General features: G+C 42.1%; 1 protein-coding gene and 1 long non-coding RNA gene across 2 annotated transcripts; both read left to right on the forward strand.

Moving 5' to 3' along the window:
* The first annotated feature begins 2360 nt into the window (after nt 1-2360).
* Nucleotides 2361-2789, forward strand: LOC123409178. The gene has a single exon (XM_045102145.1). The coding sequence runs from the start codon at nt 2361-2363 to the stop codon at nt 2787-2789; it is 429 nt and encodes a 142-aa protein (XP_044958080.1).
* Nucleotides 2790-4871: 2082 nt separating this feature from the next.
* LOC123409472 lies at nt 4872-6383 on the forward strand. The gene is made up of 2 exons (XR_006612857.1): nt 4872-4952; nt 6086-6383. It is a non-coding gene; the product is annotated as an uncharacterized LOC123409472 (long non-coding RNA).
* Nucleotides 6384-16705: the final 10322 nt, after the last annotated feature.

Genomic DNA, 16705 nt, shown 5'->3' on the forward strand with positions numbered 1-16705 from the left:
GACTAGAAGAAAAACCAATCTAGATGAAGTAGAGGGAGCACGTGGCAATTAGGGTTAGGGTTGCCTCTAATTCCTCTAGTATATATAGGAAGGACGAAGGGGAGGAGGCAACCTCAAACCCTCAAGGTTTGGCCGAAACTGGAGGAGGAGAAGTCCTACTCCAATCCTACTAGGAGTAGGATTCCTCCTCTCCACTTGGAAACCCTTTCCTCCTCTCCACTTGGAAACCCTTTCCTCCTCTTCCACCTTTGGGTTTTTTCCTTCTCAAACCTCATAGTCCTTAGTGGGGGATTAGGCCAGCCCACTAGGGCCTGGTTTGTCTCCTCCCATGGCCCATGAGGCCCCTCAGGGCGTGACACCCCTCCCGATGGTCCCCGGTACCCTCCCGGCACTCCCAGTACACTACACAAGTACCCGAAACATTTCTGGTGACCAAAACAGGACTTCCTATATATCAATATTTACCTCCGGACCATTTCGGAGCTCCTCGTGATGTCCGAGATCTCATCTCGGACTCCGAACAACTTTCAGTTACCAACACCTATAACTCAACTATACCGAAACGTCACTGAACCTTAAGTGTGCAGACCCTGCGGGTTCGAGAACTATGTAGACATGACCCGAGGCATTCTTCGGTCAATAACCAATAGCGGGACCTGGATGTCCATATTGGCTCCTACATATTCTACGAAGATCTCTATCGGTTGAACCTCTATGTCAAGGACTCAGTTAATCTTGTATGTTGTTCCCTTTGTCCTTCGGTATGTTACTTGCCCGAAATTCGATCGTCGGTATCTTCATACCTAGTTCAATCTCGTTACCGGCAAGTCTCTTTACTCATTCCGTAATACAAGATCCCGTGACTAAGTCCTTAGTCACATTGCTTGCAAGGCTTGTTGTGATGTTGTATTACCGAGTGGGCCCCGAGATACCTCTCTGTCACATGGAGTGACAAATCCCAGTCTTGATCCATGCCAACCCAACAAACACCTTTGGAGATACCTGTAGAGCACCTTTATAGTCACCCTATTACGTTGCGATGTTTGATACACACAAGGTATTCCTCCAGTGTCCCGGAGTTGCATGATCTCATGGTCATAGGAATAGATACATTGACATGCTGAAAATAGTAGCAATAAACCGACACGATCATATGCTATATTCATAGTTTGGGTGTTGTCCATCACATCATTCTCCTAATGATGTGATCCCGTTATCAAGTGACAACACTTGTCTAATGCCAGGAAACCTTAACCATCTTTGATCAACGGGCTAGTCAACTAGAGGCTCACTAGGGACAATGTGTTGTCTATGTATCCACACATGTATTTGAGTTTCCAATCAATGCAATTCCAGCATGGATAATAAACGATTATCATGAACAAGGAAATATAATAATAAGAAATTTATTATTGCCTCTAGGGCATATTTCCAACAGTTGGTACCTGACTTCCAACGGGATCATGTGATGTTTGTCCCGCATCCGTGAACACTACAAGAAATATGTCAACTTGTGACCATCAATATTTTTCACTCAATGGTCATTGTTTTCTATTTACACTACAAGAAATATGGTCAATTATGACCAAAATTATTGACGGAGGTTTAATTGGTCATAGATCAATGACCAAAATTCACAAATTGGTCGTGAAGACTGTGGATGGGTCAAAACCCTATAATGTCATGACCATTCAGGGTGAATAGGTCATTATCTAATTGCATAGAATGGTCATAAAGATGTGAATGATGCATACTAGCTTATTTCAAGTCCATCATGATGAAATTATATTATCATAGAAATGTGCTGAGGGTGACTGGATGACAACTCAACAATTTTATCAAGGTGTCTATTTAATTGTCAATTTTTTGTCTAGGTGTATGTCTAGTTGTCACTTTTAACAGCCACACACACGACTATGATGGAGAAATTGATAGACGTGTCGCGTGGTTGTCAATGGCATATAATTGTTATAATTGATAAAAATGGGGCCAACAAGATTCAATCAAAGACATGTCACTAGTTCAACAAGCACCTACGAGTAGGCATTTATCGTGCATATGGTGCAGTAGCGGTTGGAAATATTTTTAGTTATATACTCCCTCCGTCTGGAAATACTTGTCCTATAATATGTGCAAATATTTTTAGCTCCAAATCGCCTCCACTAACACCTAAAATCTTTCCCGCTACTACCAAAAACTTTCCCGCTTCACATATGAGGGTATTTTCATCAAGTATTTCAGCCGCACCGCACCATACAGCCGCTCCCATCCAAACATATCCCCCAAATCCCCTCAAACCCTAGCCGCCATGTCCTCCCCTCGAACCCTAGCCACCCCTGCCTTCCCCTCGAGCGCAAGCAATGGCTGATCCAGACACCGGCGGCGCAACACGAGCAGCGGCCCGATCGATCCAGCCACCGGCGGCGCGTCCCCTCGAGCGCGAGCAGCGGCCGATCCATCCACCGGCGGCGCGTCCCCTCGAGCGCAAGCAGGGGCCGATCCAGCCATCGGCGGCGCAGCGCGAGCAGCAGGCCATCGATCCAAGCACCGGTGGTGCGGCGCGAGCAGGGGCCCGATCGATCCAGCCACCGGCGACGCGACGCGAGCAGCGGCCCAATCGATCTAGCCGTCGGCAGGGCGGCATGAGCAACAGCTCGGTCGATCCAGCCATTTGCGGGGCGGGGCGAGCAACGGACGGTCCAACCACCGAGGGGCGTCGCAAGCAGATCTTCCTGTTGTCCACGAGCCTGCTTGCTTGGTCTTCGCCCAGATCATCCATCCATCCATAGTTTCGTACCATACGCACCTCGTCCACTAACTGGTAACCACACATCCATCGCTTGTACATCTCTCGCCTGCTCTGCTGCACGATGCCTTGATTCTGGTACCGTTTGATGATGCAGATTAGGATGTCGTGGGATGGGACGGTGATGTTCTTCCATGTCGTGCTCTGATCATCATCGCTGCTCCACTGATCGACACTGCTCTGGGAGGACATGCAAGCTCGGTTCAGCGAGCTGGTGTTCGTTCGGGATCAAGATTGGACGGACAGAGCTTAATAATCAATAAATTGTAACTTTGATGGACCAGTTATATATGCTCGACTGGTTAGGTATGTCATGCTAAAATTACTAGTAGTATCAACTAGGGACTTTAAATAGACTCATCAACTGCAGCGGAGACGTTCGGCGATGCTATCTGAGAAAGTTTCTGTAGCTGAGTTTAGCTAGCATTTCATTTCTATACTTGCATAGCGGAGTTTCCTTCAGTTAACCAGAGTTAGTGAACTATCATTTCTGTTTTCTGCTTATGAATGCATACTTGGATTGGAGATTTATTCGATTTAGAGAGTATATATTCACGGAAGATGCCAATTCGATTTAGATTTATTTCAATTGCCGAGAGGTCGATACTGACCCTCATCCAGCCCGTCATTCTTTTCGAATATTGTGGGTTAACCTGCTCTCAAATCCAAGAGTTATCTTGTATAACAGGGCAATATTATTTTTCATTCAGGTTATTGCCATTCTGTAGCGTAAACCAGATGGGAATGTGCTATTTTTGATGAGTAATCATGCGATTCTAGCTAGGCTCCATCAATTTAGTTTTTTTCTAGGCATGAACACCTTAAAGAAGATCTACACTTTTACCTCACCTAGATCATTCACATCTTTTTCCCGCCAGTGTAAATGCACATACCAGGGAGTTTATCTCTACCATGTGGTAGTGTTACAAGTGTACATACTTGCTGGTTATAATTTATAACTTCTGCTTGCTGGTTATAATTTATACTTGCTGGTTATAATATGTGTTCTCCTTCAGGAAGGTACTTAGCTGGCGGTAACAGTTCTTTCAGGGTTTAGGGTTTGTTCTTTTGGTTAAGTTTGTTCATTTCGCACCCAATGTGTGGTCCTTTGAGTTCGTCCTGTCCCTTAAGATACATGATAAGAATACTGGTATGCGAACATGTTTTATTCATTCATTGAAAACAGAGAGAACGAGAGGGTGAGAGTTTAGATTTATTTTAGTTCTATTCTTTAATATGATAATACATAGTCCAACTTCACCCTTTTGCAGTACTACACACTCATTTACACATGTTTGATGTTTCCATCCAGTGACCCGAAAGAGCACACAAGAAAAAGCGCTCGCCCAATCAAACAACACAAGTCTATATTGTAGGTTTCTCTCGTGATGATGGCAGCGCCTCTACTGTGTCCGCCAATATTTCAATCGCATGTGTAGGAGGAGAAGGCTTGACGCGCCGTCGGCACTGACTCTAGCGCCCATGGATCCGGCTACCTGCTCATCAGAGGCAAGCACCAAGGCTTCGTAATTTAATTAGTATGATTGATAACGTAAGGATGTTTCTCTCTTTGTAGTATTTAGAATAGTTGTCAGCTAGCTATCACTATCTTTGTTCACTCTATTAGTTATATTTCTACACTGATTGGCAACTTAGTCCCCCTAGCACAATATGTGAAATAAATCAAGCAAAGTTTCAAACTTGTCAGAAAAGAAATTATGGTAGTAAAATTTGAGCATATCACTGATTACATTTTGTTTTCTGTTTCATATATTGGCATCCATGTAATATTTCCGCAACATTCAGACTGGATTGTAGGGGAGAACAAACTTGTCACATTCACACTGATTATGTTATGTTGTATCTAAATGCGGTCTAGATTGTAAAAACTTACGTGAATATATCTAAATGGTTGAGATGATGTTATAGAATTTAAACGTTTTTACTAACCTTGAGAATTGACAGGAAATGTTATTTGTTATTTGTCAAAATAAATAAATTAGATGACTTGATTGTTTTTCCCTCAATAAATTAGATGACTTGATTGTTTTACTAACGCTTTGCATCCGCTGCGGCCGCCGCAGCTTCCACCTGCAGAAGTGCACTTGCTCCTCGTGCGGCTACCCCGCCGCCCGCATCCGCAAGTGTAAGTCCATCCCACCACCAGATCCCGCGGTTACGCTGCGCATATGTGAATCAACCTCGCGAATCCGCATGTATTTCACCTCCACTTCTGGCTCCTCGCCTCTTCTGTACACTCACACATCAAGGCTCTCGCCTGTTTGAAAAAATGCCCTGAAGAAATCATGAATGAGTCAGATTCTTTCTTTTAATCCATCGCTTTGGATATTCTTGATCAACGGGATGTCTGAGCAATATAAGTATTTTTTAGGATGTATAAAATCTGCATGTATGATGACTATGTACAATATACGTAGCTTCCTTTAAAGGTTATAAGAACTGCAATAACATTCAAGTTTGAACAGGTGCGATACGATACGAACAGTAACTACTAACAAGCTTCATTGCATATATATTACTCCCTCCGTCCTGAAATAAGTCACTCAACTTTGTACTAAAGTTAGTACAAACTTATTTTGGGATGGAGGGAGTACTTGTTATTACTGTTTGAATTGTTACTAGAGACGCAGAACAAAATTTCGCCCACATGTTTCTTTATGCTTTGAATGTTTAGCAGTTTTGAACCTTTAGTTAAGCCACTTCTTTGATATTAAGTGTATTGCATGATCACTTGTACTTGCTGATTTTAAGCATCTTCTTCACTGAAAGAAAATATCAGTAGCCCCTTGCTTTCTTTCCTTTTACAGTTTGAAAATTAGGATTGCATTCAAATTTTAAACTGATTCAATGTGGGTAAACAATGAACAGACCTTGTCACGTGGGTCAGTTTAATTAGTTTGTTTGTGTATAGTTACCAGAGCGGTATATGTTTTTGGTAGGATGTGAATGTGTAGCAGTTTGGAACCTTCAAGCTACTGTTTTGGGGTTAAGCAGATGTCATGTATCAGTTTAGTGCTACTATGGTGTCAATCTTTGGTTAGACATGGCATGCTCTGTCCAGTATTTATTGGTTGTAAGGATTAGCTTCGCTCTGCTTTGGAATGCCTGATATTATATGTCACGTGGTTGCAAAAATATCTTTGTCTGAGCTTTCTATGAAGATATTGCTCTACTTATTTGATTTACACACTACTTCTCTAGCATCCTAGATAATCCTAGATGTTTAGTAAACTAACAGTGTTTTCTCTCTTCTATGAGATGCACTTCCTTGCATCATTCCAGAAAGCACAGGAGGAGAAGCTATTCTTCCTCAGAATCTGATAGTGAATCAGAGAGCGACAGTGATCGTAAACACAGGAAGAGGAAGGACCGCAAAAGGCACAGGAAACATGGCCACTCTGAATCTGATGGTGCCAGGAGGCGCAAGCATAGGTCAAAGAGGAGGTATTCAGACTCTAGTGATGAGAGTGACAGCGATAACTACAATAGTGAATCTGAAGAAAATATACATTGTATTGTATATGCTACTGAAATAAAATATACATTTTATTTGCAATTAATAGATGACTATGCAGGATGATGTATTGTATTTGATGTGATATGGTACTGAAATAAAATATACATTTTATTTGTAATCTTTTATTTTGTTGTACTTATTTTTAATGGGCCTATCCTGAGATATGTGTGCTTCTAGCAAAAAAAATGCTTCAACCCAAACAAATCAGACATTTGCAATACTAAAATAGGTATTGGGCCAGGCCCATGTAGCTAGATTGGTGGACAGGGATCTGAAATTTATGATGATTCCGTTTGGTCACTAGCAATGCCACGTCAGCTTGGCCACGTCAAATCCTACGTGGCTCACACAAATGGGTAATGACCAAACCAAAATTTTGGTCGATAGAGACCCGCGACCAAAAATTTAGAAAAGGTCATGTTTGTTCATTCTTGACGGCCAACTGTTGACGCTGTAAATTTGGTCAAAAAAGGTCAATAAACGACAACAATGACGAATCAATGACCAATATAGGGAGTCATAATTGACCTTATTTCTTGTAGTGTTATGCCTGTTTTTATGACCAAAAATAGTTGGTCAAAAGCCGACCGTCTTTAATGAAATTAACGACCAAAATGAAAAGGTTGTTGGTTCTACGACCAATTTTTTAGTCACTCGCAATCTGCCGACACCACGTTGGATCGGACGTGGCAAAACTATGAACAAATGAAAAGGTCGTTGATTAGAATCAGCCCGGTCCAATTCGGTGTCTATGTGGGCCAAGCCCATTAATTCAGCCTATTTATTGTTTTTTCCTTACAATTTTGGTTAGCTACATGGACCAAGCCCAACAACCTTTTATTTTTTGGGCCGCAGCCTTTTACAATCCATTTTTTTGGGCCGCAACCTTTTTGCAGCCCACTTGTCAGTTTTCTTTTGTTTCTTTTCCATTTAAAAAAAGGACTGATACGTCCATTTTGCATCATGCTTTTATGTTGATATTTATTGCTTTATGGGATGTTATTACACTTCACGTACAATACTTATGCCTTTTCTCTCTTATTTTATAAAGTTTACATGAAGAGGGAGAATGCCGGCAGCTGGAATTCTCGGCTGAAAAAGGAGCAAGTTTGAGATACCTATTCTGCGCAACTCCAAAATCCGTGAAAATCAACGAGGAATTATTTTGGAATTTATAAAAAAATACTGGGCGGAAGAAGTACCTGAGGGGAGCCACCAGGAGGCCACAAGCCTGCTAGGCGCGGCCTACCCCCCTGGTCGCGCCTAGGGAGCTTGTGGGCTCCCTGTTGGCCCTCTGGCTCCCATATTTTGCTATTAGGAGGGTTTCGTTCCAGAAAAAAAATCAAGAGGAGGTTTTCAGGAGGAATCGCCGCCGCCACGAGGCGAAACTTGAGCAGAACCAATCTAGAGCTGCGGCAGGGTCGTCCTGCCGGGGAAACTTCCCTCCCAGAGGGGAAATCGTCGCCATCGTCATCACCAACACTCCTCTCATCGGAGGGGACTCATCACCATCAACATCTTCATCAACACCATCTCATCTCCAAATCCTAGTTCATCTCTTGTAACCAATCTCCATCTCGCGACTCCGATTGGTACTTGTAAGGTTGCTAGTAGTGTTAATTACTCTTTGTAGTTGATGCTAGTTGGATTACTCGGTGGAAGATTATATGTTCAGATCCTTGATGCTATTCAATACCTCTCTGGTCATGAACATAATTATGCTTTGTGAGTAGTTACTTTTGTTCCTGAGGACATGGGATAAGTCTTGCTATAAGTAGTCATGTGAATTTGGTATTCGTTCGATATTTTGATGTGTTGTATGTTGTTTTTCCTCTAATGGTGTTATGTGAAAGTAAACTACATAACACTTCACCATTATTTGGGCCTAGATGAAGGCATTGGGAAGTAGTAAGTAGATGATGGGTTGCTAGAGTGACAGAAGCTTAAACCCTAGTTCATGTGTTGCTTCGTAAGGGGCTGATTTGGATCCACTAGTTTAATGCTATGGTTAGACTTTGTCTTAATTCTTCTTTCGTAGTTGCGGATGCTTGCGAGAGGGGTTAATCATAAGTGGGATGTTTGTCCAAGTAAGGGCAGCACCCAAGCACCGGTCCACCCACATATCAAACTATCGAAGTAGCGAACGCAAATCATATGAACATGATGAAAACTAGCTTGAAAGAAATTCCCATGTGTCCTCGGGAGCGCTTTACCTCCTATAAGAGTTTGTCCAGGCTTGTCCCTTGCTACAAAAGGGATTGGGCCATCTTGCTGCACCATTGTTACTTTTGTTACTTGCTACTTGCTACGAATCACCTTATCACACAACTTTTTGTTACCGATAATTTTAGTGCTTGCAGAGAATACCTTGCTAAAAACCACTTGTCAGATTCTTCTGCTCCTCGTTGGGTTCGACACTCTTACTTATCGAAAGGACTATGATAGATCCCCTACACTTGTGGGTCATCAAGGACCCACTAGTCAAATGGGAATCAGTTACCAGGATTGCTATTTGGGTACCACACGTCATATATTTATGCAATTAGATAATTTTATTCAAAAAGAGCCAATAAGTCACAATATTTCATACAATCAAGCAAAGTACATTACAATCATACATCATACAAATCTGGTATTCGGCTATAAAATACAACTAAATATACATATAACTAGCTCGAGTGAGCTAAAACACATTGGTGGGAGTGAGTTTTCTTTGGGATTCTTCTTCCTAAAGTTCATGTACACCCAACTTTTGAAGAATGAAGGTCAACATATGTAAATAATAAATTATGAGAAGTTAGAAACATAATCAAGTGAATCCGAGAATATAAAATTCTCATAACAATGAAAATTTGTTGTAGAACTTTAGATTTACCAGGAAACCATGAGATTTACCAGGAAATCATAACAATCTTCGGGCACTCCCAGTACACTACCGATGAGCCCGAAACCTTTTCGGTGACCACAATAGAACTTCCTATATATCAATCTTTACCTCCGGACCATTGCTACTTCGACAACAGACCTTCCCTAGTACGGCGCCAGGAATTCTGCTGCTACGGCTACGCCTTTAGGGACTTCCTTGGCAAATATGCAAAGGATCTCCCCGCGGCCTTGGAGCCTTGCATTGGTGTTCCCTTGAAGAGGAAAGGGTGATGTAGCACAGCAGCGGTAAGTATTTTCCTCAGTTTTGAGAACCAAGGTATCGAACCAATGGAAGATCTCGTCAAGTCACAAGTACCTGCACAAACACAAAGAGCTTGCACCCAACACTATGAAGGGGTTGTCAATCCCTTATAGATTGTTTGCAAAGTGAGAACTGAAAGCAAAGAGTAAACAGAGCAAAGTAAAAGTGAAAGTGGAAACAATAGTTGTGAATAGACCCGGAGGCCGTAGTGTTCACTAGTGGCTTCTCTCATGAAAGCAAGTAGACGGTGAGTGAACAAATTACTGTCGAGAAATTGATAGAACCGCGCAAAGTCGTGACATTATCTAAGGCAATGATTATATCTATAGGCATCACGTCCAAAACAAGTAGACCGATACTTTCTGCATCTACTACTATTACTCCACATGTCGACCGCTATCCAGCATGCATCTAGTGTATTAAGTCCAAAAGAACAGAGTAACGCCTTAAGCAAGATGACATGATGTAGATGGACAATCTCGTATCTACGTTAAATGCCCATCTTGTTACCCTTGATGGCAACAACACGATGCGTGCCTTGCTGCCCCTTCTGTCAGTGGGAAAGGTCACCACACGGTATGAACCCAAAACCAAGCACTTCTCCCATTGCAAGAATCATAGATCTAGTTGGCCAAACAAAACCCAAGACTCGGAGAGACTTACAAGGATATCAAATCATGCATATAAGAAATCAAAGAATCAAATATAATTCATAGATAATCTGATCACAAATCCACAATTCATCGGATCTCGACAAACACACCGCCAAAGAGGATTACATCGGATAGATCTCCATGAAGATCATGGAGAACTTTGTATTGAAGATCCAAGAGAGAGAAGAAGCCATCTAGCTACTAACTACGGACCCGTAGGTCTGAAGTGGACTACTCACGAGTCATTGGAGAGGCGATGATGTTGATGTAGAAGCCCTCCAACTCCAAAGTCCCCTCCGGGAGGGCACCGGGAAGGGTCTCTAGATGAGATCTCGCGGAAACGGAAGCTTGCGGCGGCGGAAAAGTGTTTTCGTGGATGCCCTGATTTTTTCTGGATTTTTAGGGAATTTATAGGCCAAAGACCTAGGGCAGGGGAGCGCCAGGGGGGCCACTAGCTTGGTTGCCGCAGCCTCCCCCTGGGCGCGGCAACAGGGCTTGTGGGCCCCCTGTGGGCCCACTGCCTTGGCCCTCAAGCCTCCCGATCTTCTTCCGTTCTGGAAAAAATTATTTCGGGGATTTTATTCCGTTTGGACTCCATTCCAAAATCAGATCTAAAAAGAGTCAAAAACACAGAAAAAACAGGAACTGGCACTTGGCACTGCATTAATAAATTAGTCCCAAAAAAGATAAAAGGTAAACAAAACATCCAAAGTTGACAAGATAACAGCGTGAAACCATCAAAAAATTTAGATACGTGTGTGACGTATCAAGCATCCCCAAGCTTAACTCCTGCTCGTCCTCGAGTAGGGAAGTGATAAAGAATGGATTTTTGATGCTTTAATGCTACCTAGCATAGATGTCCTTTGTAACTCCTCTTATGTGACGTGAATGTTCAGATCCATTAGATTCAAAACAATAGTTTGCTATTGACGTGGAGACAATAATAATTCAAGCAAACTAGCTAGGTAATCATGAACTTTAAAATAACAAGGCCAAAAGAAAGTTATCCCTACAAAATCATATAGTCTGGCTATGCTCTATCATCATTGCACAATGAATTTAAATCATTCACAACCCCGGTATTGGCCAAATAATTGTTTTCACACCTTTACTTTCTCAAACTTTTTCAACTCTCATGCAATACATGAGCGTGAGCCATGGTTTTAGCACTATAAGTGGTGTGGAGTGTGGTGGAGGTTGCAAGACAAACAAGGAGAAGATGATCACATTGACTAGGCATATCAATGAGCTATGGAGATGCTCATCAATAGATATCAACGTGAATGAGTAGGGATTGCCATACAAATGTCCCTTCTCTCTTTTTCTCTCATATTTTTTTGTGGGCTCTTTGGCCTCTCTTTTTTTGGTGGGCGTCTTTGGCCTCTTTTATTTCCTCACATGGGACAATGCTCCATCAATGATGATCATCACACTTACAACTCAAAACTTAGAGCAATGATGACTCTATATGGAACGCCTTCGGTAGTGTACCGTGACAATGATCTAGCATGGCATAGACATCAATGGGAACATCATGTTAGCTATCTTATGATCATGCAATGGCAATGTAGAAGTGGTGGCACATGTCATGGTGGTAATCGTATGGCAATATATCTCGGAATAGCTTTGAAAAAGCCATAGTAGGTAGGTATGGTGGCTGTTTTGAGGGAGGCTATATGGGTGGTTTTGTGCACCGGCGAAAGTTGCACGACACTAAAAAAGATAGTGATGGTGGAAGGTGAAAGTGCATCTAAACCATGGACTCGACATTAGTCATGAAGAACTCATATACTTGTTGCAAAAGTTTTAGTAGTAATCGAAACAAAGCATTCAACACATACTGCTAGGGGAAGGGTTGGTAGGTATAAACCATCGCGCGATCCCAACCGCCACACAAAGGATGACAATCAATAGACTAATCATGCTCAGACTTCATCACATAGCGGTTCACCATACGTGCATGCTACTGGAATCACTAACTTCAACACAAGTATTTCTAGATCCACAACACCTTACTAATATAACTTCAATATTACCACAACCACAACTCAAAACTAATCGAGATGAATCAAACTTCAGTTACTATTCAATGCATATGAAGGTGGAAGTTTTCATATCCCTTTGGATAACTACCCCTTTTGAGACTACTTTCAAAGCATAGATAAACTACCAAGCCACGCACCGCCGTGCTCTAAAATATATAAGTGAAGCACAAAGAGCAAAAGCAACTAGCTCAAAAGATATAAGTGAAGCACATGTGAGCTGAATTGTCTAACCAAAGGATATAAGTGAAGCTCGACAAAATCACGGTGAGTGCATGTCTCTCTCTCTAGGTGTGCAGCAAGGATGATTGTGAAACAACAAAAATAAAATACACCTACGATACAAGACGCTCCAAGCAAAACACATAACATGTGGTGAATAAAAATATAGCCCCAAGTAACGTTACCGATGGATTGAAGACGAAAGAGGGGATGCCTTCCCGGGGCATCCCCAAGCTTAGGATTTTACGACATCCTTGAATAAACTAGGGGTGCCTTGGGCATCCCCAAGCTTGAGCTCTTGCCACTCTTTATCTTTTTGTCCATAAGAACTTCACCCAAAACTTGAAAACTTCACAACACGGAACTTAAACAAAAACTCGTGATAACATTAGTATAAGAAAGCAAACCACCACTTCCTTAGGTACTGTAGCAAACTTAAATTCTACTTACGTTGATGTTGGGTTACTGTATTTTCAATCTTCGGCTAATACCCCCCGATACTATCCATAGTTTCATCAAAATAAGCAACCAACTCAACAAAAACAGAATCTGTTAACAGCAGACCAGTCTGTAGCAATCTGTATACTTCGTATACTTCTTGTACTTCAAAAATTCTGAAAATTTACGACAGTCTAAAGAATTTGCGTAGCAATTAGTAGCGAAAAGAATCAACTCAAAAGTTCTAACAGAAAAAAGTGAAAATTCGTTTCGTGAGCAGAAAGTTTCTGTCTTTTCCAGCATGACCAAACGATCATCCCCAAGACTAATCATAACGGTTTCACTTGGAACAAACGCAAAAGAAACACAAAAAACACAATCATAACAGAATTATGAAAGTGTGGAAAACACAAAACAGAAATAAAAATGATAGATTCATTGGGTTGCCTCCCAACAAGCGCTATTGTTTAACGCCCTTAGCTAGGCATTGATAAATCAATGATGCTCACACAAGGGACAAGAATTGAAGCACAACGAGAGCATCATAAAGCATGTGAAAATCACATCTAAGTCTAACATACTTCCTATGCATACACATTTTATAGAAAAACAGATTGTCAAGACAACCAATAGTTGCCATATGCAAGGGAGAAGAAAGAGACAATAGCAATCTCCACATAACGAGAGGTAATTTAGTGATGTGAAAGTTTCTACCACCATATTTTCCTCTCTCATAAAAGTTACATGTGGGATCATATTCGAATTCAACAATGTAACTATCACATAGGATATTCTTTTCATGATCCACATGCATGCAAAGTTGACGCTCTTCAAAAATAATGGGATTATCATCAACTAAAGTCATGACTTATCCAAACCCACTTTCAATAATATTGCAAATATTATATTCATCATGAGGCTTAAACAAATTTTCAAGATCATAAGAAAAATCATCGCCCCACTCATGATCATTGCAAGAAGTAGTGGACATAGCTAAACTAGCATTCCCAAGCTTAGTGTTTTGCATATTTTTAGCATGACTGTCACCAATAGAATTTATAGTGAAACCATTGCAATCATGCTTTTCATCCAAGGAGCCCTCATGAATCACTTCATAAATTTCTTCATCACGATTTTTAGATTCACGCATCTCAAGCAAAACTCCATAGAGAAAGTCAAGTGCACTCAACTCACTAGCAATTGGATCAACATAAGTGGATCTCTTAAAGAGATTAGCAAGTGGATGAGGATCCATATCACCAGATTTTCAACAAGCGAAGATGCAAGCATATTGAAGGCACATGGCACACAAGGGAACAGAAAGCAAGCAAGAGAAAAGGGCGAATGAAAAAGAAAATGAAAAAGGCAAACGAAAAAGGCAAAAGGGGAAAGGCAAAAGAAAACGACAAATGTGAAGTGGGGGAGAGGAAAACGAGAGGCAACTGGCAAAAAAGGTAAATGCAAGAGATGAGTTTGTGACACCTACTTGGATAGATGACTTGATCTCTCCTCCTTGCGCCAGAAATCAGCACGTTGAAGAGAGACTATTCTTGACTTGATCCTCCCCGGCAACGGTGCCAGAAATCCTTCTGCTACTGCGACAACAGACCTTCCCTGGTACGGCGCCAGGAATCCTGCTGCTACGGCTACGCCTTTAGGGACTTCCTTGGCAAATATGCAAAGGATCTCCCCGCGGCCTTGGAGCCTTGCATTGGTGTTCCCTTGAAGAGGAAAGGGTGATGTAGCACAGCAGCGGTAAGTATTTCCCTCAGTTTTGAGAACCAAGGTATCGAACCAATGGAAGATCTCGTCAAGTAACAAGTACCTGCACAAACACAAAGAGCTTGCACCCAACGCTATGAAGGGGTTGTCAATCCCTTATAGATTGTTTGCAAAGTGAGAACTGAAAGCAAAGAGTAAACAGAGCAAAGTAAAAGTGAAAGTGGAAACAATAGTTGTGAATAGACCCGGGGGCCGTAGTGTTCACTAGTGGCTTCTCTCATGAAAGCAAGTAGACGGTGAGTGAACAAATTACTGTCGAGAAATTGATAGAACCGCACAAAGTCGTGACATTATCTAAGGCAATGATTATATCTATAGGCATCACGTCCAAAACAAGTAGACCGATACTTTCTGCATCTACTACTATTACTCCACACGTCGACCGCTATCCAGCATGCATCTAGTGTATTAAGTCCAAAAGAACAGAGTAACGCCTTAAGCAAGATGACATGATGTAGATGGACAATTTCATATCTACGATAAAAGCCCATCTTGTTACCCTTGATGGCAACAACATGATGCGTGCCTTGCTGCCCCTTCTGTCACTGGGAAAGGTCACCACACGGTATGAACCCAAAACCAATCACTTCTCCCATTGCAAGAATCGTAGATCTAGTTGGCCAAACAAAACCCAAGACTCGGAGAGACTTACAAGGATATCAAATCATGCATATAATAAATCAGCAAAGACTCAAATATAATTCATAGGTAATCTGATCACAAATCCACAATTCATCGGATCTCAACAAACACACCGCCAAAGAGGATTACATCGGATAGATCTCCATGAAGATCATGGAGAACTTTGTATTGAAGCTCCAAAAGAGAGAAGAATCCATCTAGCTACTAATTACGGACCTGTAGGTCTGAAGTGGACTACTCACGAGTCATTGGAGAGGCGATGATGTTGATGTAGAAGCCCTCCAACTCCAAAGTCCCCTCCGGCAGGGCACCGGGAAGGGTCTCCAGATGAGATCTCACGGAAACGGAAGCTTGTGGCGGCGGAAAAGTGTTCTCGTGGATGCCCTGATTTTTCCTGGATTTTTAGGGAATTTATAGGCCAAAGACCTAGGGCAGGGGAGTGCCAAGAGGGCCACAAGCTTGGTTGCCGCGACCTCCCCCCTAGCCGCGGCAACAGGGCTTGTGGCCCCCCTATGGGCCCACTGCCTTGGCCCTCAAGCCTCCCGATCTTCTTCCGTTCTGGAAAAAATTATTTTGGGGATTTTATTCCGTTTGGACTCTGTTCCAAAATCAGATCTGAAAAGAGTCAAAAACATAGAAAAAACAGGAACTGACACTTGGCACTGCATTAATAAGTTAGTCCCAAAAAAGATATAAAAGGTAAACAAAACATCCAAAGTTGACAAGATAACAGCGTGAAACCATAAAAAAATTTAGATACGTTTGAGACGTATCAACCATTCCGGAGCTCCTCGTGACGTCCGGGATCTGATCCGGGACTCCAAACAACCTTCGGTAACCACATACCATTCCCTTTACAACTCTAGCGTCATCGAACCTTAAGTGTGTAGACCCTACGGGTTCGGGAGACATGCAGACATGACCGAGACATCTCTGTGGCCAATAACCAACAGCTGGATCTGGATATCCATGTTGGTTCCCACATGTTCCACAATGATCTCATCGGATGAACCACGATGTCGAGGATTCAATAAATCCCGTATGCAATTCCCATTGTCTATTGGTACGATACTTGCCCAAGATTCGATCATCGGTATCTCTATACCTTGTTCAATCTCGTTTCTGGCAAGTCTCTTTACTCGTTCGTAACACATCATCGTGTGGCTACGAATCACCTTACCACACAACTTTCTATTACCGATAATTTTAGTGCTTGCACAGAATACCTTGTTGAAAACCACTTGCCGGATCCTTCTGCTCCTCGTTGGGTTCGACAGTCTTACTTATCGAAAGGACTACAATAGATCCCCTACACTTGTGGGTCATCAAGACTCTTTTCTAGCGCCGTTGCCGGGGAGTGAAGCGCCTTTGGTAAGTGGAATTTGGTAAGGAAAC

The sequence above is a fragment of the Hordeum vulgare genome, chromosome 7H (assembly GCF_904849725.1).
Source record: "Hordeum vulgare subsp. vulgare chromosome 7H, MorexV3_pseudomolecules_assembly, whole genome shotgun sequence".
Lineage (NCBI taxonomy): Eukaryota > Viridiplantae > Streptophyta > Magnoliopsida > Poales > Poaceae > Hordeum > Hordeum vulgare.